The sequence below is a fragment of the Mus caroli genome, unplaced genomic scaffold, assembly GCF_978045245.1.
Source record: "Mus caroli unplaced genomic scaffold, Mus_caroli_1 scaffold_7, whole genome shotgun sequence".
NCBI lineage: Eukaryota > Metazoa > Chordata > Mammalia > Rodentia > Muridae > Mus > Mus caroli.
In genome coordinates, this window is record NW_028227262.1 from 62,651,039 (window position 1) to 62,674,458 (window position 23,420).

The 23,420-nt window shown below is 49.1% G+C and overlaps 1 protein-coding gene across 1 annotated transcript; it reads left to right on the forward strand.

Annotated features, from left to right (window-relative positions):
- The first annotated feature begins 1,645 nt into the window (after positions 1-1,645).
- On the forward strand, positions 1,646-22,145 carry Mxd1 (MAX dimerization protein 1). The gene is made up of 6 exons (XM_021165312.3): positions 1,646-1,881; positions 2,183-2,279; positions 7,951-7,980; positions 18,045-18,159; positions 19,548-19,707; positions 20,063-22,145. Exons 1-6 carry the CDS (start codon positions 1,809-1,811, stop codon positions 20,275-20,277), a joined length of 690 nt encoding a protein of 229 aa, XP_021020971.2. The 5' UTR covers positions 1,646-1,808; the 3' UTR covers positions 20,278-22,145.
- Positions 22,146-23,420: the final 1,275 nt, after the last annotated feature.

The following is a 23,420-nucleotide window of genomic DNA, read 5'->3' on the forward strand; positions in this document are numbered from 1 at the left end:
TCAAACGCTGACCACCCCTTTAAAAAGAAATGTGTGGCTTTTCCGTTAGAGTGACTCTAGGGGTAGAATTATCATCCTGAAATAGGACTGGATTGAAATAAGTTGCTGAGAGCAGAAAGAGAAGACTGAAAAGATGTTATATATTCACAGTAAACTTGGGAGGAAATATGAAAGTGTGAAACCCAAGATGTTAAAATGGCTGAAACAAAGCATTTTATGAATATTAAGTTGGTTACTTTAATAGTTGCATACGATACTTTAGTTTTTAACCTTATTTAACAAACAGCATACAATTTAAAAATATTCCAAGTGGTTCTTTTCCCCATTCTCATTTCCAAGTTCCATGCCCTCATGAAAAACTGCCTTCAGTGTGTGTGTCAGCATAGAGCCCTTGATTGGATCCTTGAACATACCAGGGACCATGGCCTCTCCATCGCACCCAAATCTGTTGTGTGGAATGTCGGTTTGAATTTTGTTCTGTGGCTGTCTGCAGTTCTGTATACCTGCCATTTTGTTGTTGTCATTGTTGTTGGGATCGTTTTGTTTTTGTATAACTGTAAGTCAGAGGATTGCCTGGGCAGTTGTGGATGGGATTACAGGGGTTCAGGTCTTTCTCCAAGCCAAGGGGAAGCAGGAACGTTATTTGTCTCTGAGCCTCTTTCTTCATGTGCAAATGTAACTAAGGATGACAGCCCTCACGGGTTGTCCTGAGGGATGGGAACCCTCTAGGTGGATTACCTGACATATGCATACAGAGAAAGCTAAAACTGTATACTGACAACACTAATACGTTTTATTTAAAACTCCCCTGCTCATTTCCATTTTCAGACTTCTTACCCATTAGCTTTATTCCTGCCATTTAAATTGAATATGTTGACATTGCACTGTAAGTCTCAAATAAGCTCTCATTTCAAAAATCGCGATGCTCAAGGACCTGTGTTTACAATGTGAGCTTTCCTGTGGGTGCTGGTGGAGCACACTGTTTGTGGCCTTGGGGAGAGGCCTGCTCTGGAGTGTTTTCCTCTGGGATGGAAGGGATGGCCTCAGGTTCAGTCTTACTCTATGCACCAGGTCACTCGGTGCGACTGTGGTATACGGGAGCAGGCCGTTTTCCCCCAACCCCTGGGGTGGGAGCTAGGTGCCACCATCTGCTGAGGTCCCCAGCTAGGCCTGAAGTTCTCCCCAGAGACAGTGGGCAACAGGTCGGCGGCCAGTGGGCGGGGATCCGCCATGCCCTCCTGCCTTGTAGCCAATCAGCAGCACGGGAGTGGGCCGCTGCTTGGGCAGAGAGGTGACGTCATCGTAGCCGGGAGGTTTCCGAGGATTAAGCCAATGAGGCGCGGGTGCAGCGGCATTCCCTATACTGTACTTGCCCAATACCCGCAGAGCCCAAGGGGGCCCGGCTGTCGGCCTAGAGCCAATGGGAGGCAGGCAGAAGCACGAGGCGGAGTTGCGAGTCCTGCAGCCAATGGGGCGTGGGGGGCGGAGCCCGGGCCTTGTCAAGCCCGGCCAACCGGCGGGGGAAGCGGGCTCCTGGGGCGGGGCCGCGGGCACTTCCCCAATCGCGGAGGGCCGGGGGCGGGCCGGGCCACGGGCGGCCCAATGAGGCACGCCGCCGCCGCGGGCCTGTCAAGGGACGGGGCCGGGGGCGGGCGGCGGCGAGTCGGGATAAACACTCGGCGGTGGCGGCTGGGCTCCTGTCTCCGTGCTGTCCCATCGCTGCCCCTCCTGGCTGGCCAGCGCGGCGGCTCCTCGGTGTTCCCGGCCGGTGGCCCCCGGGCACGGAGAGGCGGCCAGCCGGGTGCAGGATGGCGACAGCCGTCGGGATGAACATCCAGCTGCTGCTGGAGGCGGCCGACTACCTGGAGCGGCGGGAGAGAGGTGCACGGCGGGCTGCGGGCCGGGCGGGCGGCCGCTGGGGTGGTTGGGGCGCGGGCCGGCCGCGAGCGCCAACCCCCGGGCCCGCGCCCCAAAGCCGAGCGCGGGGGGCGGCGAGCAGCTGGAACCTTCCACACCTGCTCCGAACCGAGGGCGTCCACGCCAGGAAAGAGCAGGCATTGTTCTCAGAATTCCGCCTGCCTGCTCCCGCCCGGTGTCCCGGACTCCGAAAGACAGACGGACGCAGGGACAGGGTGTCAGTTGCTCTGGGCCCACTTATTAACGGGACCCCTCGGTTTTTTAGAAGCTGAACATGGGTATGCCTCCATGTTGCCATATAGCAAGGACAGAGATGCCTTCAAACGGAGGAACAAGCCCAAGAAGAACAGCACCAGTAGCAGGTAACTGTTCAATGTTCCCTGTCTCTGTAGCTAAAATGACCAAGGCTGATTGTTAGTTGACTTACAGGACTCTAGCCCTACAGATACATTGAGGGTTCAGTAATGTGTTCATGGTGCCAAGCAGTCCTTCTTTTTAAGTTGAGGAAGCAGAGGAGAAAAATAGGAATGTCTAACATTTCAGTGGGACTTTTTAAAGCAAGATTAATTCTGCTTTTTACCGTCTGAACAAAGCAAAGCTCTGTGGCTGCTCCAGGCAGGACTGGCAGCAGGGTTACTGTGTTTGCCTGCTTTGCAAGCAAGAGTTTCCTTTCATTCAAAATGTGGCATGGTATCAGTTGATTTTGCTTGTTAATAGAGATTTTATAAATGAAGTATCTGGCCTGACACAGGTGGTAGAAATTTATACTTAACGTGTACATTAAACGCAGTAGTTTGTCTGGTAACCCAATTGTGACCTCTCTTCCTGGTGGCTGAGCAGAGTGATTGAGAGTAGAACCCACTTCTGTGAAAAGATGCATGTTACACTAAGATGTCAGCAAGTTGCAGCCTTTTCCTGTTAGCCTCAGAGATTACCTTATAGCCCTCAAAAGCTGTGAATTTCACCACAGTGTTTAGTTAATGGCTGGGAACTCACAGTCCCTGATCCACAATAACATTTCATCTTTGTTACTGTCCCTATGTCCCCCTCCTTGCTCTTAAAATAGTTGTAGCTGGGCATGATGGTGCACATCTTTAATCCCAACTCTCAGGAGCACTCAGGCAGGTGGATCTCTGTGATTTGGAGGCCAGCTTGATCTACCTAGGGAATTCCATGTGAGCCAGGGCTACACAGTGAGACCCTGTCTCAGAAAACAAAAACAAAACCACTAACAAGTTGGTAGGAGTCTGTGTATCTTGGGCCATTCAATTCTGTCTTTCTGCCTATCAACTAAAATGACATTTTCATCAATTTAGAATCTTCATCCCTCCTTCTCATGAGTAACTCCCACAAGCACTGTATGTGTAGCCTCTGTGGCTTAATACAGACCACTACACCCCAGGAAGTTCTCATTTCATGCCTCAGATTCACCCACCTTGTCCTTGGTTCACCCCGTTCCTAGTCCTTAGTGTTGGGATCATAGACTGAGCAGCACACTTGGCCACGCTCCTGACTAAAGCACCGGAAGGGTGGACCTGACCTGGTAATTACCTGGTGGGTTTTCCTTGTCCTCTCATCTAGCATAGCCTGGTGGGAGTAGTCAGCAGCACTGTGCACGGGCATAGCTGCCTTGAAGGAGCATGCGTACTCTGACGTGAGTCAGACAGCGGCATCAGAAAAGGCTCTGCTGCCTTTGTAACAAAAGGACTTCAAAGGCGTGGTGTGCTGTCTGTTGTCTCTGTACTAGTGTATCCCACTTTTGCCGTTATTATCACCACCCGTGAGTTGGGAGGAATTGTCCGCCTTACCAGACGTAGGCTCTAATACCTTAACACTAGTTTTTCCTGCTTTGTAGGAAGGTCGCTAGGGGTGCTGAGGAATGGGAAGTAGAAAGGCAGTGCTGAAGTGACTTGGTCCCAGAAGATGATTAAGAGATCGTGAGAGCTAAAATGCTAAGCCCAGCACTGGAGTCCTTCTCTTGTGTTTAGCTTACAGCACTCCTGAAAGTGGCTCTAGTTCCTGAGTTTTGGAAAAGCTGTAAACCCTTCTCTAAGAGGCTTGCTTCCTTCCCATTCTTAGAGACGGGTCTGTGGGAGCTGCTCAGGGACTTCCCTACCAGTGGATGGCTGTGATGCAGTCAGTAGTGTAAGGGTCTCTCAGAGTCCAGGATTAAAGTCTGAGCAGGTAGTTTTATGTAGGTGTGATCTCTTCCGTGGCTGTTGGCTCATGCCTCACTTGAGGAGGAGAGCACCATCAGAGAGTAGCTGGATGTCCGTCACAGTCAGCCTTCTGCCCAGGGCCACAAGATCGTAACTGTGAAGTGAGAAGGCGAGGGAGACGCTCCTACTTCACAGAACTCTTGGGAAAGTAACATGCTCATCTGGCTAAAATGTTATGTTCTTTGCTTGGGGAGTCTGAGGGAATACTTTGCTTTGAACAAGAAAAAATAAGATTCACCCATGATACCAAACTTTTTGGGGGACAGAAATGCAGTTTGTTTTAAAACTGCTTGGAAAGAAAAAGAAAGAGAAAGAAAGAAAGAAAAGTGTAGTGAATGTCAGTTGCTTTGGAATCATCCAGATAACAACTGGATTAGAAAGATCAGATCTTTCTTTCGGTTTTTAAGATCACTTAGTTGTTATTTAGAATTGAAAGTGAGAGCTGTACCCCAGTGTAGCGTGCTTATCTAGCACGTGCAGGGCCCGGGATTCAATTCCCACACTAAAGAAAGAAAAACAGGCAAAAGCCTTGCATATTGCCCATGGCTACGCCCAAACTCTTGCGTCCCAACGACCTTCCTGCCTCAGCTCCTTAAGTAGTTGGAACTGTGTACACATGTCTCTGCTTGTGCTGTTTTTTAGAAGTATTTTTCTTAACGTGAGTAAAACAGGCTCGGCCACTGGTGTGAAAGAGGAAGTCAGGGACTTGGCCACTGCACAATTTTATTAGGAGTGCCTGTGATGCTGACCTAACATAAGCAGCCGTTTTGACGTGCTGCATTTGACTGAGTTATCATTTTATTAGGGTTTGCTGCTCTAGGGTAAGATTGACCTTATTGGCCATCCAGAGTTATCGAGTCCTCAGCAATTGCATGGAAAATGACACAGGAAGGTAGCTGTGCATTCTCCCGTGCCTTAATTAAAACCTCAGTGCTCACCCATCAGTGGGGGTGGCTGCTGCTTATTAATGACTAACTCAGTTTCAGCAAGCCTCGAGAGCACGCTTCACTCACACCTGTTAGGTGGCCGGCCCCCTTTAAAAGGCACCACATGTTCAACACTCTTCAGTAATCAATAAAACCTGTCATTTCTAAAACTTGAGTTAAAAATTGGAAAGAGTTATGCTTCCCACAGGACTTGTCGATAAAGTTTGTCTTGGGGATTCAGCATTTTTTAAATATAGATAAAAATCATCAGTTTGTCTGTCTGTAGCTCTTCAAAGAATCCAGAAAGCGCTGATAGAAGTGCCCTGTGTGCTTGTTCTCCTTCAGCCTTCTGGGTTGGGTTGTGCTCCTCTGTCGTTAAGCAGGAAAGTCTTAACCACTTTTATCCAGTAAAAAAAAAAAAAAAAGGCCCTGTCAGACTTTGAACTTAGAATTCCCAGTTAAAGGTAGAATACCACGTGCTTAAAGCCGTGTGTTTGATTGGTCCCCACCTTCACATGAAGGCTGTAAAGGAGAAGACTGACGAAGAGCCTAGTGAACCAATCAGAGACTGGTTTGGTGGTGCTAGAGACAGAGCTTAAAGCCAGCACCATTTCCCCATGTGCTCATAGAAGAAGAGGTTGTCTTGATTGCAGTTTTATTTGTTTGTATGTATGTGTGTAGGAGCAAGGCCTGCTTGTGGATATCAGAGGACAACTTTCAGGAGTTGGTTCTCTTCCTCCACCAGGTGGGTGGGTCCTGAGTATCAAACTCAGGTCATCAGGCTTTGTAGCAAGTACCTTTATCTGCTGAGCCTTCTCACCAACCCCAAGAAGAGAAATGTTAGTGCTGGACTAGAAATTCCCCGTTTGACGACAACCCTCTGCCCCCACCAAGGCACACACTCTCCCTGATCTATGCTGAGTGAACTTAGCTGTGGTGCCAATGCTGCCATCCATAGCTGAGCACTTGCCATGGCTGACCTGAGGCTTTACCTCCTGGGTCACAGAATTCCCAACCAGAGCCAGTTAGAGCCCAGAGAATTCACATTCAGCCCTTTTCCAAAACTGGGCGTCCTCACCCATGCCTCGTCATGAAGAAGCTGCTTTCAGATGTAGAAGGAATCAGGTTGACTTCCATGGTTATAGAAAACTGTCTGTGAAGTCCAAGGCAAGGCCTGGGCCTCAGGGGCAGCCATGAGCACTAATGGTTGATTTCCAACCCAGCATGCCTTTCATCTGGGCCTCGCCAGTCACCTTTATAGCTGTTCCCTCATTGACCCATGCTTCTTTTCTAGATTATTGGCAATTATTTGTATTCCCATTTTTAACAAAGGGGTTAACCCAGGGCGAAGTAGTACAATTATTTCATCTACCAAAGAGGACAAAGCTGGCCTTTTTTTCATCTCAGCTCCTGCTTTTGCCAGCCTACTGCTGCCTTCGTGTTGGATTTGCAAGGCCCTGCTTTCCTCGCTGCGCTGAGGCAGTGGCATTTTTGTGGAGGTTGCCCATGAGGCATTTCAGTCAGGGAGCTAAGGTGGGGGAGGGGTTTTTTACCAGTTAAAATAGGAGGTTGTGCTGGGCAGTGGTGGCGCACGCCTTTGATCCCAGCACTTGGGAGGCAGAGGCAGGCGGATTTCTGAGTTCGAGGCCAGCCTGGTCTACAAAGTGAGTGCCAGGACAGCCAGGGCTACACAGAGAAACCCTGTCTCAAAAAAACCAAAAAAAAAAAAAAAAAAATAGGAGGTTGTAACCAAACAGCATCATGTGTTAGTGTATGCTGCCCCTAGGACGTAGGATGGGGGTATGGTGCCACCCCCATGACTTTACAGATAACCTAAAGGTGTTATGCAACTCCAGTGCACATCGCACTGTACCAGTGTGTGTTGTAAGTGACCCTCTTCCTCTTTACAAAAGGCTGCATACCTCTTAATAAATCTCTGGAGTTCCTTGAACTATATTTTTTATATTTATTTTACCTTTTAATGAATATGAGTATTTTGCATGCATGCATGTCATGTACATCATGTATATAGCTGGTGCCTACAGAGGTTAGAAGAGAGGGTCAGATCCCCTGGAGAACTGGAGTTACAGACAGTTGTGAGCTGCTGTGTAGGTAATAGGGATAGAACCCTGGTTCTCTGAAAGAACAACAAATGCTCTTAATCACTGAGCCATCTCTCCAACCCTTGAGCTATATTTTATACACTTTCAATTATCTGACTCTCCAAGTAGACTCCTTTAGAAAAACCCAGGGAATCCCTATCCACCATTCCCCAACCCCACCCCTGTTTATCTACCTTCTCTTACCAACTTTGTAGGAAAAAAAGTTAAAATGGGGATTAGGAAGATTAGCACTGTAGGTAATGTGCTTACAGTACTCTCCTGAGTCCCCAACATCTATGTAAAACTCAGACATGGGAGCACACATCTCTGACCCCAGCACAGTGGCTATAGAAACAGATCTCTAGGGCTCTTTGACCACCAGTCTAGCCAAACAGCTTGAAGTTCCTTGAGAAGCGTCTGTCTCAGAAAATAAGGTGGAAAACACACTCATGCATGCACGTGTGCCTACACACACACACACTCACACACACACACGGATGCACATTCACACAAAGTTCAGTTAGGTTGGTGTTAAAGTCACTTTTGTGTTTGAGAGAGTTTCATCATGTAAGTCTGGCTGTCCTGGAACTCACTATGTAGACCAGGCTGGCCTTGAACTCCCAAATGTCCACCTGCCTCTATCTCCTGAGTTCTGGGATTAAAGGTGACAGCCCAGCTTGAAATCACTGTTTAAGCAAGAATAATTGAAGAAGAAGAAAAAGACAAGAATAATTTATTTTAAAAAACAAAAACAAAAGTAATCTTATTTTCTTGCTCCTCTTTCAGATCAACTCACAATGAGATGGAAAAGAACAGGTGAGTGGGGGGGACCTTGGTGGAGGTGCTCTGGGAGTCTGGGGGACCTTGGAGGAGGTGCTCTGGGAGTCTGGGGGGACCTTGGTGGAGGTGCTCTGGGAGTCTGGGGGGACCTTGGTGGAGGTGCTCTGGGAGTCTGGGGGGACCTTGGTGGAGGTGCTCTGGGAGTCTGGGGGACCTTGGTGGAGGTGCTCTGGGAGTCTGGGGGACCTTGGAGGAGGTGCTCTGGGAGTCTGGGGGACCTTGGAGGAGGTGCTCTGGGAGTCTGGGGGGACCTTGGTGGAGGTGCTCTGGGAGTCTGGGGGACCTTGGTGGAGGTGCTCTGGGAGTCTGGGGGACCTTGGTGGAGGTGCTCTGGGAGTCTGGGGGGACCTTGGTGGAGGTGCTCTGGGAGTCTGGGGGACCTTGGTGGAGGTGCTCTGGGAGTCTGGGGGACCTTGGAGGAGGTGCTCTGGGAGTCTGGGGGACCTTGGTGGAGGTGCTCTGGGAGTCTGGGGGGACCTTGGTGGAGGTGCTCTGGGAGTTTCTCCCATATTTCTCATCACATTTTTAGTCCTCCCATCCCCATTCTCCTTCCCAGTGGTGACCCCTGAGTTGAGAGTTCACTCCAGCCCTCTAACCAGAGGTGTCCATGCATCACCTGGGAAATGAAGCACTTGCTTCCCCTCCCCCCACCCACTCCCAGGGAATACCTTCAGATGACTCCCACAGACAATGAGGTGTGCACATTCGGGTTCTCTCTGCAGCCCTGCCTGAGTCACATGTATATGACTGTGTGTAGTGTGCGCACATGCATGCACACCTGCAGTTACCGTCAGGCAGCTATGCCTATGGAAAGTAGGGAAGATGGTGAGCAGAGGTCCAGGTACTGTCTGTGTGGAGGGGCCTGCCACCTGTACCTCACCTTGCCCCGAGCGCAGCTGACTCTTCTGATCTGCTGCTGCTGCTGCTGCTGCTCCTGACGGGAACCTTTAGTCTCCAGATCAACTTGTCCATCCTTCAGTGACATTGCCTAGTGGTTCTCAGCTCTGCTGCACTTTAGACTCACTGGCAAAACTTTTAGTTAATTTTTTAAAATATCTTAGGTGCATTATACATGTATACGTGTGTTTTCTGGGGCAGAGAACAGCTGCTTGTGTCTACGGAATCTATAAAATAAAATGGGAATGGGAAGAGTGCAAATGTACAACAGTAGAACAAATGCAGTGCAGCGGAGGCCTGTGTGTCCGCCCTGCCTCCTTAGGATCAACACTGTGCCAGGTCCTACACTCCACTCACAACTCTCCTTCCCCATGGAGGGTCTAAAGCTAATTGCCCAGCTCCAGTAAGGACATTTTTTATTTGTTTGGTTGGTTGGTTTTGGTTTTGGTTTTTTAAAACAGGATTTCTCTGTCTAACTCTGGCTGCCCTAGAACTTGCTCTGTACACCAGGCTAACCTTGAACTTATATATATCTGCCTGCTTCTGCCTCCAGAGGGACTAAAGGCATCCACAGCTACAGCCAGGCAGTATAGACTTCTTTAAGGGAAAAAAAGAAACCAAAAGGCAGTCATAACTATAGGTCTCTACGATGCTGTAATGCTTTGAGGAGCCTTAAAACAGACAGTGCCCCAGCCCTCGGGTAGCGACTCCAAATTATTAGCTTTGGGTTGAGGCTCTGCACTAGAATCCTTCAAAGCTCCCCAGGTGGCTCTCACGTAGCTGGCTTGAGACCATGGAACTGCTTCAATCTGAGCATCCATCCACCTGAAATACAGGCCACCCACCCAGATAGGTGGCCTTTTCAATGCCTGTGTGAACAGGAAGGTCTACTGTGATGGTGGCCCAGCTTCCCCAAGCTCTCTTAAAGACCCTGACTCTGAAGGTCGGCTCAGAGTTGTGTTAGAAGTTTCATCCAAGACAAGACAGGCCAGACCCTTAGCAGGCAGGCAGGCAGGAACTGGGAAGAAAATCAAACCAACAGCTCTGTTCCCTTGCAGGATTTCCAGTGAGTGTGACAGTGTGGGCCTTCTCACCTGTTCGTTGCTCTGTGACTGTGGCTGGCTGTTAAAGTCAGAGCTACCTTTATGCTTTCGGGGTTTATACATCAGAATGCTCTTTGGGTAGAAGATGGTAGCCGTGGCCTCCTTTCTTCATCCTTAGAGTCTCTCTTGTGTCTGCCTCAAGTTCTTCTTTCAGACCTTTTATGTAGGCATTTATTTGTATTATCCAGTTTTAGCCCTTTAGGCCAGGGCTCTGTGGTGGAGTGCATGCCTGGCATGCACAACCTTGGGTCCCATCCCAGCACTGCAAAGGAAAAACAGACTGCATCCTTCGAGCAAAGACTCCCGGGTCTTCTGTTATCTTATGCCTTTTTCCTCTGTGAGAGTGCTACACAGTGTATGTGTGTGCATGCATTCGTGTGTGTGTGTGTGTGTGTGTGTGTGTGTGTGTGTGTGTGTGTGTGTGCATGCAACAGTGCATGGGTGGTTGTTGTTGTTTTAAATAGTTCAGGGATGTTTAGTTTTTGCTTACTATGGTCCAAGACCTGAGCCTTGTGTGGGATACTAGACAAATTTACAGTTGGGTGTGAAACCAGCAGCCAGACCCGTGCCACAGAAGTGACAAGTCTGTCTAAGGAGAAGAACTCAGAAACACCTTGTTAGTCCATAAAGGGCTGCTGCTGTGGCACGAGAAGAGCCATGGAGACAGAGTCCCAGAAGGTGACTTGAAGTCATCACTGGCAGCACAGGCCACAGACTGCTCCCATCTGCACTTGGCCTTGCTTGAGGCAAGGAGTCGTTTCTACTTTCCCGCTTCCTGTTCCCTTGGAATTGGGTCTTGCTTGCAGAGTCCTAACAAGTCTCTGCCTGGTTTATAGTATGCGGTCTGAAAGGGAAGGAAGTGAAGCCTCCATCGCTTAATTCAGCCAAGCCTTGCTCACAGCAGTCCAGGGGAAGAGGATGCTGGGTTTTGGCCCTTCACTGTCTCCCTTGTAGGCCTGCTTGGTTTAAGAAATTCTTGAATTGGGGTTCAGTCGCTACTCTGATAGCTACCTGGCTTTGGTAGCTTTTCAGAAGAAAACCGCCCCACTAGTCCCTAGTACACTTGAGCCTTGGTTTTTTTCTGCCCACCCCCCTTTTGAGTTACATACATCCCAGGCTGGCTTCACACTTCCTTTATAGCCCAGGATGACCTTGAATTTCTGATCTTCCTGCTGGGACGCTGAGATTACAGGAATACTCAGCCACGCCCAATTTATGCCATGCTGGGCCCAAACCCAGCAATCACATGACTTGACACCCCCCACTCCACATAACCACATATAAAAAGATTGTGAGGGCTCTCAAAATAAAAGCAACCCAAAAAGAAATTCTAAGGTGGGATTCCCCCACCCACTTTGGTATTGCAGAGTTGAATACATTTGGGTTTTGTGGCACCTTAGACATTCAAAACAAGCCTTAACCCTAGGTTGGGGCACAACAGTAAATACCTGGTGTCTACAAGAAGAAAGCAAGATGTGTAGAATGGAGACAGTGTTCGTTGAGCACCTACAGTTCCACAGGATCAAAGACCTACATAAACAGCACATCTGTCGCGTAACTGTCCAGGTTATCATTTACTTTCAGGAAACCAGTATTCTCACTGATGGCTAAATTGCCCTGTGCGTACTTAACTCCTGCTTACACCCAAGGCTTTTGTTGTTACTGTGTTTTATAGACTTCTTTGTTTTAATGTATATGTATGAGTATTATACCTGCATGTATGTATGTACATCACATGTGTGCCTGGTTCCTTCAGAGTTCAGAAAAGGGTATTAGATCCCTTGGAACTGGAGTTAGACGGTTGTGCTAAGGTACCACATAAATGCTGGAACCGAACTGGGTCCTCTTAGAAGAACAGCCAGTAGTCCACCACTGAGCCTTCTCTCCAGTCCCCATAGCAACTGTTTTTAAAGATAATGTTTCTTTCCCTTTTTGAGACAGAGCTTCAGTACTGTAGCCCAGGATACCCTAGGATTTGCTATATAGCCCAGGCTGGCCTTGAAGTTGGGTGTCTTTTTACTTCAGCCTCCCATTTATTAGGATTTAGGAGGCAGAAACAGGCAGATATCTGAGTTTGAGGTCAGCCTGGTCTACAGAATGAGTTCCAGGACATATGCTAATATGCTAAGCTACTAGCTCTTTCCATCCAGGACTTGGTGTGTGTCTTAATTTACTTAGATCTCTTTTCTGTCTCTAAGCAAAGCAACACTTTGTAGCATTTCCCCATAAGACTTACACAATTCTTGCAAAAAGTGTGCAGGGTTTGTGCAGATGGGATGCTGTTGGTTCTTGTAGTTAATAGGTTGATCTTTGGAGCACGAGAATCCTTTCTGTCTCCTGTTGCATGCCATGTGTTGGTTCTGCTCTCTTGTCTGGGAACTACTTTGGGGTAAGACCTTTTCAGGAAGCCCTGTGGTCATGGAGATGCTGACCCAGCAGCCATGGTGAATGGGTTGGGAGTTAGTGCCGCAGCAGGCACCTGTCTTCAGTAGCAGACACCCGTGTTTTCTGGGATGATACAGATTTGTGTGTGTGCTCTGTGGAAATTTGCAGCCTTGGTCTGTGCTATATTTTCAATTTGTCCAGAAGGATTTCAGTGATGCCTGGCCTGGCATGAGAAACCTTTCTAGTCGTTTCCCTAGGGAATGTTCTGATGATTGTAGGTCCCTAGACCTGTTTTCCTGGGTTTCTGACTTTTCAAATGGCCAGATTCTTTCTATTGAAAGGATCAGGCATAGAGTGTACAGGACTGGGTCCTGATGTACACTGGGCCAGGGTGTGGTGTGCACTGGGCTTGGGTGTGGCGTACACCAGGCCTGCGTGTGGTGTTCACTGGGCCAGGGTAATTTTTACACAGGACCTAGGTGTGGTGTGCACTGGGCCACTCTCACTACCTCTGCCTACCCTTGACCACATTCAGAGAAGTCATCCATCCACCACAGGCATTGGTGTGCAAACGTAGGCTCTGCTGACTGTGTGCTGAAGTCCAGGGCCACTAGAACCATCTTCCACACATCCCATGGAGTGGGTGCCATCTGCCTTTGGAGACTGGGGGAAGAGACCTATGTTGTTTGCTTATCCAACTTCCAACCTTCCTCGCTGGGACTCTGAGGGCGCCCTCTGACTTCATTGCTGGAATTAGTAGTCACAGAGTGAGATAAACCTAACAGATATTCATTAGAATATGTTTTATATTAAAAACAGAGCTTGGAAAGGGTATACTAAAGGGGCACAAGTTCCTATTTTTTTATTTTAGTAAACAGTCCATTGTCTTCTGCACGGATCTGAGGCACGGTTGTTTCTGTGCCACCTTTGTTTCTACAAGATTAGTCTGCATGGTGATGAGGGTTCTTCTGGGCCTTCAGTCAAATTAGCGGCACATCACTGTAGCACTTGATCAAGACCTCACTGTAGAAGAAAAGGAGGAACTACTCCTGCAGTCGTCACCTGGGTATTCTGTTTAATTCACAGGCTTTGTTCTCAACACAAAACCACTTGAGACCTTTACTCACTCTCAAGAAGGCTTTGATTCCTTGGTAAGACTTGGTTCTTCTGACCTCAAACTGTACAGCTTATGTACACCCTGTGATCCTGAAGGCTCTGTGCTATTTAAGTAAGCCTGTGCACCCACCATGTCATGGTAGGAGAGAAAGTACCGACAGCCTACCTCTCCTCTTTGGATAGAAATCACAGGCACCTCCTAAGGAGAACAGCAGTGCTGAGTGAGGCCAGGCACATTGTGCTTTATTGCAGGAGGGCCCGGGCTCCCACAGGTACAGGTGCCACAGCCTTAAGTCCATCAGCTGGACGGGCACAGTGTGATCTCTGGGGTCCAGTGCTTGGGGAGAAACAGAAACCTTGGTGTCTTTTTCTTTTTAGTAGTGAACTAGGCATATAGAAAGTTTAGTGTATGTGTGACCCAGTTAGAAAGGAAAGCAGATTATCAGAGGCTGCATGCAGGGAGCTCTGGAGGGCCTGTGGGTGAAGAGGAGGCAAAGGGAGAGCATTCAGGAGCGTTGAGTGGGATCTGAGGCAGGGACTCGCTCTTCTCCAGCATCACCGCAGCATCCAGGAGGAAAGAAGTACGATAGTCCCCCAAGAAACTCTTAACAGAATAAGGGTAGCAGAATCAAGCATTTGCCACATGGTGTCCACCCATGCTCACATGTCTGCCCCTTGACCAGCAAGTGCTCAGCATGTTGTAGGACTTAAATTTAGGCGTTAGGCCCTACAGAAGATAAAGGTATTAACAAGCACACAGGCGCTTGACGGCGTCTAAGTCCAGAAGCTCAGGGTGGGCACTGGAGTCTGCAGCTCCTGCCTGCAGTGTTAGTCTTTACACTGAAGTTGTTCCTGGGGAGACAGGTCACTAATGTGAGGCACTGCTAGCTCAGGGATCCTTTCTCTCTCACTTGGCAATTTGATTTTCCACCCTTCATGCCTGAGGAAAGTTGAGCAAAACTAACAGCACCATAGCACGTGAGCATGGTTGACATTTAGACCTTTAATCTGTTGGGTTTGTTTTGATGGGGGCCACTCCCAGGGCAGGTCCTGCCTACTCATCCCAGGATCTTCAGCCCTGTCTTTTGTCTGCTGAATTCAGCTCTCATCAGAGCATCTCCTGACGGGTGTGCTACCATGCCAGTGCTGTCTTTAATCACCACAGCTTTCTAAGGGTTCAGTATCTGTGCAGCGAGCTCCTCCTCTTTTCCCAAAATGCTGACCCGTCTTACACGTGTAATCTTCTAGATAAAGTTTAGGCGAATTTTCCAACATTTAAAAAAAAAAGTTGGGATTTTGTTTTTGTGGACTTGTATTAAATTTGAAGCAGGCTGGCATTCTTGCTTTGAGGGGTCATCGCCAGGAATGTGCAGAGCTTTTTCCATTCCCTCAGATTTTCCTGTCCTTCAGCAATATTTGATAGTTTTCTTCCCGTCAGTCCTTCCCGGGTTGTTTTAATTTCACTCTGACTGTGGTACCGTTCCTCTTGCTTTGGGAGGAGTTGTAAGCTCTCCAAGTGTGTGTGGCTGTGCATCGAGGTCTGAGTCCACCTTTTGCTTTGTGAAGGCCTTGGGGGAAGGGAGGAGTGTTTCAGAACGCCAGAGCCTGTAGCCTGCAAAGTGAGGCACATGCCTCCCTCCTGACCTGGATCCTGCTGCCACATGAGACACATGACCTCAGAGGGACCTCGTTACCCTCACTAGCTTATAAACGCTTTGTTCATATTTTCCTTCCACATAAGCAATATCTGTATTTCCACAGAAGGCTTAGCTTGTTTACTAGATGTTTCAAGGACACAAGATGTCGGTTCTCTCTGAGAGTTTTATCGCTCACCCCTGCTGGTGAGGACCCTGAGCTTGCTGCTGCTTGAGAAGACTGAAGCAGTGTTTGTCCATATCGGCTAGCCTTGTGTAAGGATACAATGTATCAGACCCTCTGCTCCCAGTATCACAGAGGCTCTCTAGGGTAGGCTCTGTCCCACGTTCTACAGATAAGGAAACTGAGGTGGTGGAGTTCCAGGTCACATGAGAAGTAAGTGGCAGAGCAACCTCCACCCTGCCCCTCTGCTAAAGTTGAGTTATTTAGCAATTGAATGGTGAAAGTCATATATATATATATATATATATATATATATATATATATATATATATGTGTGTGTGTGTGTGTGTGTGTGTGTGTATGTATATATATATATATATATCCGGGGTGCTTGCTGACCTAGAGGAGGGGGGCTGATAAGTGTAAAAGTGTGGCTTCTCCAGCTGCTATAGACCCAAGCCTATGGTCTATACATGCCAATTACAGCACTTCTCTGGAGGAGGGGCCTGCAGCTGGCCAAGTTTATTACCTAGGCTCAAGGCAGTGTGGTTCTGCTAGACACAGGCTGAAGGGGCGACAGGAGCCAGTGTTTAGCACCCCCCTCTCCTGCCAGAACAGGAGCTAAAGGCCACTCTTGGTAATAGAATACTGTCTAATGTGACAGTAAGATGGCCCAGAGGGACAGTCACAGGTGTGAACACATCACAAGAGGACAGTATAATAGACTTGTTCCCTGCAGTCTTTTCGTAGTGAGCAGGCTGATAAGCATCTTTATATAATTAATTAGTCTGTAAACCTTAGAGTGAGAGGTTAGTGCAAGTCAGTCAAGAAACCACATAGTCACTAGTTGTTGTACTTTTTCATGTTTTTTTCCTTTTTAGATTTTTAAGATGCATGCCTGTGTGTGGGTATGTGCATGTACGTGCAGTTGTGTGTGGAGACTGGAGGCATCAGATTCTACTGGTTGTGAGTTGCCCAACATGGGTGCTGAGAACCAAATCCAAGTCTTCTGGAAGAGCAAGTGTCCTAACCACTGAGCTGCCTCCAGCCCTCATGGAGTGTCCTTGGTATTAATTTTCTAGTGTGTGACTTGGCCAGTTTCAGTTTCACTGTAGCACTTCCTACATGTGCACTGTATCTTGCAGTACTCTGACAGCATGATTGGTACACATAGCTTCTGCTCTTCCTGGCCCCGGTGCTATTGAGTCTTTAGTGTGGGCTCGTCCACAGGGCAGGTCTTGCCAGCCAGCATCCAGACCTTTCCATTTGCCAGCTCAGGGTGGTGTGCTCCCTGAGCTCAGAGCTGGTGCCCACTGAGGTCCGAGCCACACTTCTCCCGGAGGCCCTGCACTGTTCCCCAGCAGCTGCAGGCACTCCGTCTAGCTGGCTGTGGGCTGGAATGGGCATTGTCCAAGGCCAGGCTCTGGGTAGATGTGATGAGATGGACTCTGTCTTTGAGAAGCTTAAAGTCCACTGGAACTGCTGACGCCATCATCCATTCTCGCAGTGAGTGAGTTAGCTGCAGCTCTGCTTCTCAAAGAGTTTGAGAGAAGGGTTGAGAGACAGACATAGTCTACAGGGAAGCCCAGAAATGAGGCTTCCCTGTGCTCAGGAGGGCTTTAAGGAGGTGGTGGACCTACACAGGGCCCCCGAGTTGCCTGTCTCTTGCATTCCATCCCAGAGTGAAGACCAAGTCTAGGCTTCAGTGAAGTCCAGAGCTGTGGGGTTTCTTCTGCTTCAGTGAAGTCCAGAGCTGTGGGGTTTCTTCTGCTTCAGTGAAGTCCAGAGCTGTGGGGTTTCTTCTGCTTCTGGTCATGCTGTGACCCAGGATCTGTGTGTGGCTGTGCTCTCTCCTCATCGGCCTTCGTCCAGCACACTTAGGATGAGAGAGGGGTCCTCCCAGTCACACATTTGTTAGCATTGCCCAGGATAAACTTGTCCCATATGTGAAAAATATATATTTGTTAGAATAACAGATTTGTACAGTCAAAACACCTAAACCTAAAACCAAAAGTTTTTCAGTAAAAATGCCCCTCCCAGCTTTCCTTATGTTCCTGCTTGCCTGCCTTCTCCTCAGCCACTACCACTGGTTTTTGATGAATTGTTGAAGACTCATGTCCACAGAAGCACATGCATGTGGATTCTTGCTTTCCTGCCGTGTCTGTGCAGACAGCGTGCTCAGCTCAGATCGCTGCCATAGAGATCGGGCTCAGGCTTTTTCAAATGGCATAGTCCTTTCCTATGTGATTATACCTGAGCTTAGTGACCAGTTCCCAGCACTGGCTGGTTGGGTTGTGTCCACCTTTGCTAATTTATATACCTCTGTCTCTGTCTCTATCTATCTCTATTTATATATCTATCTCTATGCCTCAGTGAATAACTCCAAACTTAAATTCTGTGCACAGCAATGATGCAATGATATATATTCAGTGACTTAGAAATGCAGGTTGAGGACTTTTCTCAGGGCATGTCATCTTCTGACTCAGGAGTACCTGACTTTAAAAAGTTACTAATAGAGCAGATTTGACTTCTACCTATGCCCCCAGAATTACAAATGGAATCAACCTAGAAGCCCTGAGTCCTGCTTCTCACTGGGTTCAGCACAGGTGCCTGACCTCTCACACTGTCATTGCTGGCTCCAGTCTTTGCTGGGCCAGGCACTCATGCACTTCAGAACCTGTTGTGGGAGTCTCAAGTGCTGCTATGCTCCTGTTTTCACAGGCGTGCTCACCTCCGCCTGTGCCTAGAGAAGCTAAAGGGATTGGTACCGCTGGGCCCTGAGTCAAGCCGACACACCACCCTGAGCTTGCTGACAAAAGCCAAATTGCACATAAAGGTAGGTGCCTTGACCTGCTGCCCCGCCCCTTCTGACCTGGCAAGGGTGTCTGGGCTGCATGAGGGACAGATAGATGGAAATGTGTCTCCAGGATGGTTTCTGGGCTCCTCCTACCTGCCTCCCAAACCCAGTAAAAGGATTCAGTCAGAAATTCAGGCCCTGGTGCCTCTAGCCACTGGGCTCCCCACCATTACCAGGACCTAAGCATATCACAGCCTGACCTGCCCCTGTTTGCATCCACCACTGTCGCCTGAAGGAGAACCCACAGTCTCCTACATGCTGTATAACACACACGCATGCACATACACACATGCATCTGCTGTACCCTGGGAAGCAAACCCGTTGTAGCTCACTTACTCTAAATGCTTCAGGGACGTGGGACAAACTGTCACTCTCCTGCCCCTGTAGCCGCATGGCAGGGTACGCTGCCTACTGCAGCCCTCTCCATTCCTGTCTTGTTGTGTTCTAGAGGCAGGGCCATCATACCTGCCATTCCTTCTGTGGTACCTTGCCCTCACTTCTTTATGCATAGCCTTTCCTCATGCTGCAGATCTCTGTACAGGGCTGGCTCCCAGTGCCAGAAGTCTCCGCTGCCCTTTCCTGTCATGGGATCCCTGACTCACTCACTGACATGGGCCACATCTATCAATGTCCTATGTGGTGGCTGGGTGTTTCCAGAATTGTAATGTAGCTCCATGGGGGAACCAGGTCTTTGTACATACATGTGTCCCAAGCACCGCCTGATCTCTCTCTCTGCTGACTCTGTGTGCGCTACTGAGCCAGAGCCAGCATCACCATTCAGCAATAGCTTGGTTAGACACATACCAGCTTACTAACAGCTAGCAGCCTGCATACACACAGCCCTGGGAGAGCCTCAGCTGGAAGCCGAATTGGAGAGCTGGAGGCAGACTTGTAGGAATACGTTGTCTGTGGAATCATATGTCCAGATGCCTCTGGACAGTTCCAAGCCAGGACTTTAACATGGCTCTGCTCTCCTGGTAACAACAGAAGTTAGTTGGGGTTTTCGTGGCATGAGAACTCACTTTGTACTGGGGACTGTGCTGGGATAAACCTCTTTTTAAACAGAAGTGTTTTGTAGCTCATGTGCCATGTGTCTTTCAGTTCTGAGAGGTGTTCAGATGGTGGCTGAAACTGTCCAATTCTCCCTGCATCTCCATGACAGGCCAGCCCCACAGCACATGACTGCTGACGTTAGCCAGAGCCCATGGTGACTGGCCAGCCAACTCCTGCTCTAGGAGAGATGACAAGGGACACGCCACCTGCCTCCCAGGGATGCTTAGCGCATTTTCCTGCTGTTGGGGCAGTTACCAGCTCTTTGCTTGTGTAGAATACCCACTGGCTCCAACAACCACCCCTTTGACTTGTAGAAACTTGAAGACTGTGACAGAAAAGCTGTCCACCAAATAGACCAGCTTCAGCGGGAACAGCGGCACCTGAAGCGGAGGCTGGAGAAGCTGGGTGCCGAGAGGACTCGGATGGACAGCGTGGGCTCTGTGGTGTCCTCGGAGCGCTCCGACTCTGATAGGGGTGAGTCGCACCTACCAGAAGGGCTTCAGGCAACAGGGCCAACCCCAGAGCAGATAAGCTAGGGCTCATAGGGGTTGTCAAGACAGCTCAGTAGGTGAAGGTGCCTGCAGCTAAGCCTGAGCTGGAACCCTGGGCATAGCGATGGAAGCGAAAACCCAACTCCTAAAAGTGGCTCTCTAGCCTCTGCCTGTGCACATGCACACTAGATGAAAGGGCAGTAAAAACTATCAAAAGACAGGGTTCAGGCCCTCGGGAGGTATAGGTATAGCCTCCCCTCTGCAAGAGTTAGGTAGCCGAGCCCAAGGAGGGATAAGGGAACTCTGAGGTACACTGAAGGCTGTGTCTCATCCTGCAGAAGAGCTGGACGTGGACGTGGATGTAGACGTGGACGTGGACGTGGATGTGGAGGGCACAGACTACCTCAATGGGGACCTGGGCTGGAGCAGCAGCGTGAGTGACTCGGACGAGCGAGGCAGCATGCAGAGCCTGGGCAGTGACGAGGGCTACTCCAGTGCCACTGTCAAAAGAGCCAAGCTCCAGGACGGGCACAAGGCGGGCCTCGGTCTATAGGAGAGTCCTCTCCACCTCACCGGGTTAGGTAGTGTACCGGACCTGTCCAGACGCCCTTGCACGCAAACCTCATGTACCACCTTGACCAATAGCAGCTCTGTCCACTTTGCAGAAAGCACATGGGGTTGTGGTCTTGAGCGCAGTCAGTAGCTTCTCTGTCCATACATGTCGGCACTGAGAGATGCACATTCCAATCAGTTCAGAGCACCCAAGAATCCTTAGCCCAAGCAAGTGTCACCTCTCAGCAGCCCCCTGTGCACTGTCCTGCAGCTGACGAGATCTTTCCTAGTTTTCTGGCTCACGATGATACTCACCCAGGAGAGAAGTTCGAGCTTTGTCTGGCGCGTAGGAAACCACAGCAAGCAAACTTCTCAAAGGGAACTCAATCTCAGAAACCCCAAAGGAAGCTTTGAAAGCAAAACCGAAGAGCACTGAGAAGCCAGGAGCACCTCCAGCAAGCCCTGCTGCGGCCCTACTGTGGCCCGGTCGCAGTGCTGAGGCGGCTCTGCTTAAGAGCGGGCACTCGGCAGCTCAGGAGAACAGTGTGCCCCCTGCGTGCTGTTCTGGGGGCTTGGTGTGTGCTGTGTCTCAAGGCCCCCCCATGCCCCGAGTTTGTTGATGCTCCTTGTCTCTGGAACATTGTCCTACCTCAGAGATAGATGAGACCTCCTTGTCCACATGACGAAGTCACTGCTTCTTTGTCCCCATGGTCCCTCCCATCTGCGCCCCTGTCGGATTCCCAGCAATAACTGAGTTTTGGCACTGGCTGAGCTAGTAGCCACTATCTGTGAGAGAAAGAGGCCACATTTCTTCTCTGTGGCAAGTGCACGGGAGGGTTCCCCACGTCACCAGAGCCCTCCTGCTAAGTTATCTTTGAACACATCTGGGAGTTTCCTTCTGGAGACGTCCGGGTCTGTGGCTAAAAGGATGATTTTTTTCCCCTTGTGGCATTTTTATTTAAGGTAAACCAGAGCACATGTGTATGTACATAAGACACACAACACCTATAAATACTATTTATTCATTTTATATAAACTAATGTAATGCAATATAAATTCTTATGACTGCTTTTATAGATGTTCTAGAAACTTTGTACGTAGCTGTCTACAAAATTAATTCATTCCCCTGAATATTTTTGCATTCATACTCTGAGGTCTGGATGTTTTCAGCCTCTGGCGAGTCTTTTTCACTGAATCCGAACCACCTATAAAGACTGTGCTCTGTGGCCGAACCTGTGTCACCAGGTAATGGGACAGTCCTGAGATCCACAGGTGTCACCTAAGGGCTCCACAGCTGACTCAACAGCAGGCAGCTACACAGTCACACACCCCCTCCTCAAGTCCAAACACACCCTGGCAGAGAGAATAGTCCCAACCACACAAGGTCACTGTGGAAGGCATGTGTTCCTTGATGGTCCCAAAGTCCTGTTTTGGCTTTTTTTTTAACTTGTTGGAGTGTTTTCCAAATACCAGCTGAAATGTAGCCCAGAAACACAGCTTGGATACCATTTGTGTTTGTAAAGCCCCTTCCAGAGCCTAGCAGCGCAGGTGTCCAGGGAGCTGGCAGGCCTGGCTCTAGATACAGCTGTGCCTGGAGGGCCCCTGGATCCCCACCCGTTAGACCTCGAGGGCATCAGGTCTGTTCACTGCACCCAAAGGCAACGGGAGGACGCTGTGGGCTGCCCAGGGGAGGGAACAAACCTCTACACATCTTTATTCCACTTAGAAGGTATCTGAGAGACACCGCCATTCTCTGTGCTTTCATTGTTGCGCCTTTGAGTTAAACTGCTTTTTATTTTTTATTTTTGTCTTTCAGTTGAAATATGAAGTGTACTGTCCCAACATAAAACAGTGATTATTTGACCTTCACCCTGTTTGTCTGGTCCTTGCATAGGTGTGTATGTAGATCTCTGTATTCTTAGAGCACTTGACAGGCTAACTGCCAAGGGCAGGCCTGACTCTGGAAGCTGGACTGAGTCACTGTGGTAGGCAGGCTTTTCTCTGACCAAAACTGTAACTTTTGGGGACCTGCAGGCGTTGCCCAGGGCAGCTAATTCCCACCCAGTCTCTCCTTCACTCATCACCAGCACGTCTGCCAAGAGCTAGGCTCCAGGGTGGTTTTTGTCTGCTTAAGCAAAAGGAGAAACCTTTCTATTAAAGTTGTTGGGGGGGGGGGGGCGTGAGGAAGACGCAGGTATGAACCCCAGCATTAAGACTTTGACGTTGTACAAGAACAGAAGTGTGTCAGTCAGTGAAGCCCCTGGATATTTATATGTGAAAGTTCCTTCTGAAACTAAAATCTCAGCTGTACCCTAGCGACACTGTCGCAATATAAGTGGGATCACAGGAGCTTGCTGTCAACTTCATCCCATGCCACAAGGAAATTGTCTGCATCGCCCGGAAAACACAGAATGGCTTTGGATGTCTGCCCTGCAGCCAACAAGTGTTGATTCGGGTTTTCTTTGGCTAGCCAGGTATCTTGAAATCAGTAGCACCGACCAGTGCCTCTGCCCTTGAAGAACTGGTGCTGGCTTGGTGAGGCCATGAACAGGACCTGATTTTCCCTCCGGACCCAAGGCTAGAATGTCTCCAGCTGGGATCCCTGAGTTGGGCAGGCCCAACCCTACAGTGGCTCCTGGGATAGTTTTACTGTTTGTTTTTAAAGTAGCATTTTCACCTACCCCTGATGTGTTCGACAGAAGCCGGGCTTTCCTGTGGCCCTTCTCCCCATGTCTGATGGGGCCAAGGATGTTTGGGGTGTAAGAACACAGGAGATGGCATATGATACTCAAAACCTTCTAGCAATATCTTGGGGACTTGACGATGAGTTCTGTGGACTTTCTCCCTCTTGCCTTCTTCCCTGCCCCTTCAAGAGAGAACTTATTTTTTGAAGAGCATATATAGACACATTAAGGTTTTATACCATGCTGTATTGGCAGGAATACCACTTTTGTTGTGGTCTGTAATTTATCAGCCACATCCTGCTTTCTGTTTCTTTCCTGGCTCCAGTGTTTTGTCTCCCTGCTTGACCATCCCTGTGTGTGTCCTGCTATTTTTCTGTCTCTTTGGTATTTCAATGGCTGCTACTCCTGACTTAGTGCTTCTGGGAGAAGCCAGTGCAGCGCCTTTTGCCGTGTGCTGGCC

Bases quoted from the DNA above. Each gene is read 5' to 3' on its own strand.
- Mxd1 (XM_021165312.3), top strand. From the start codon at position 1,809: ATGGCGACAGCCGTCGGGATGAACATCCAGCTGCTGCTGGAGGCGGCC. The intron at 1,882-2,182 runs GTGCACGGCGGG...TCGGTTTTTTAG, and splicing joins CCTGGAGCGGCGGGAGAGAG to AAGCTGAACATGGGTATGCC. The intron at 7,981-18,044 runs GTGAGTGGGGGG...CTGTTTTCACAG, and splicing joins AATGAGATGGAAAAGAACAG to GCGTGCTCACCTCCGCCTGT.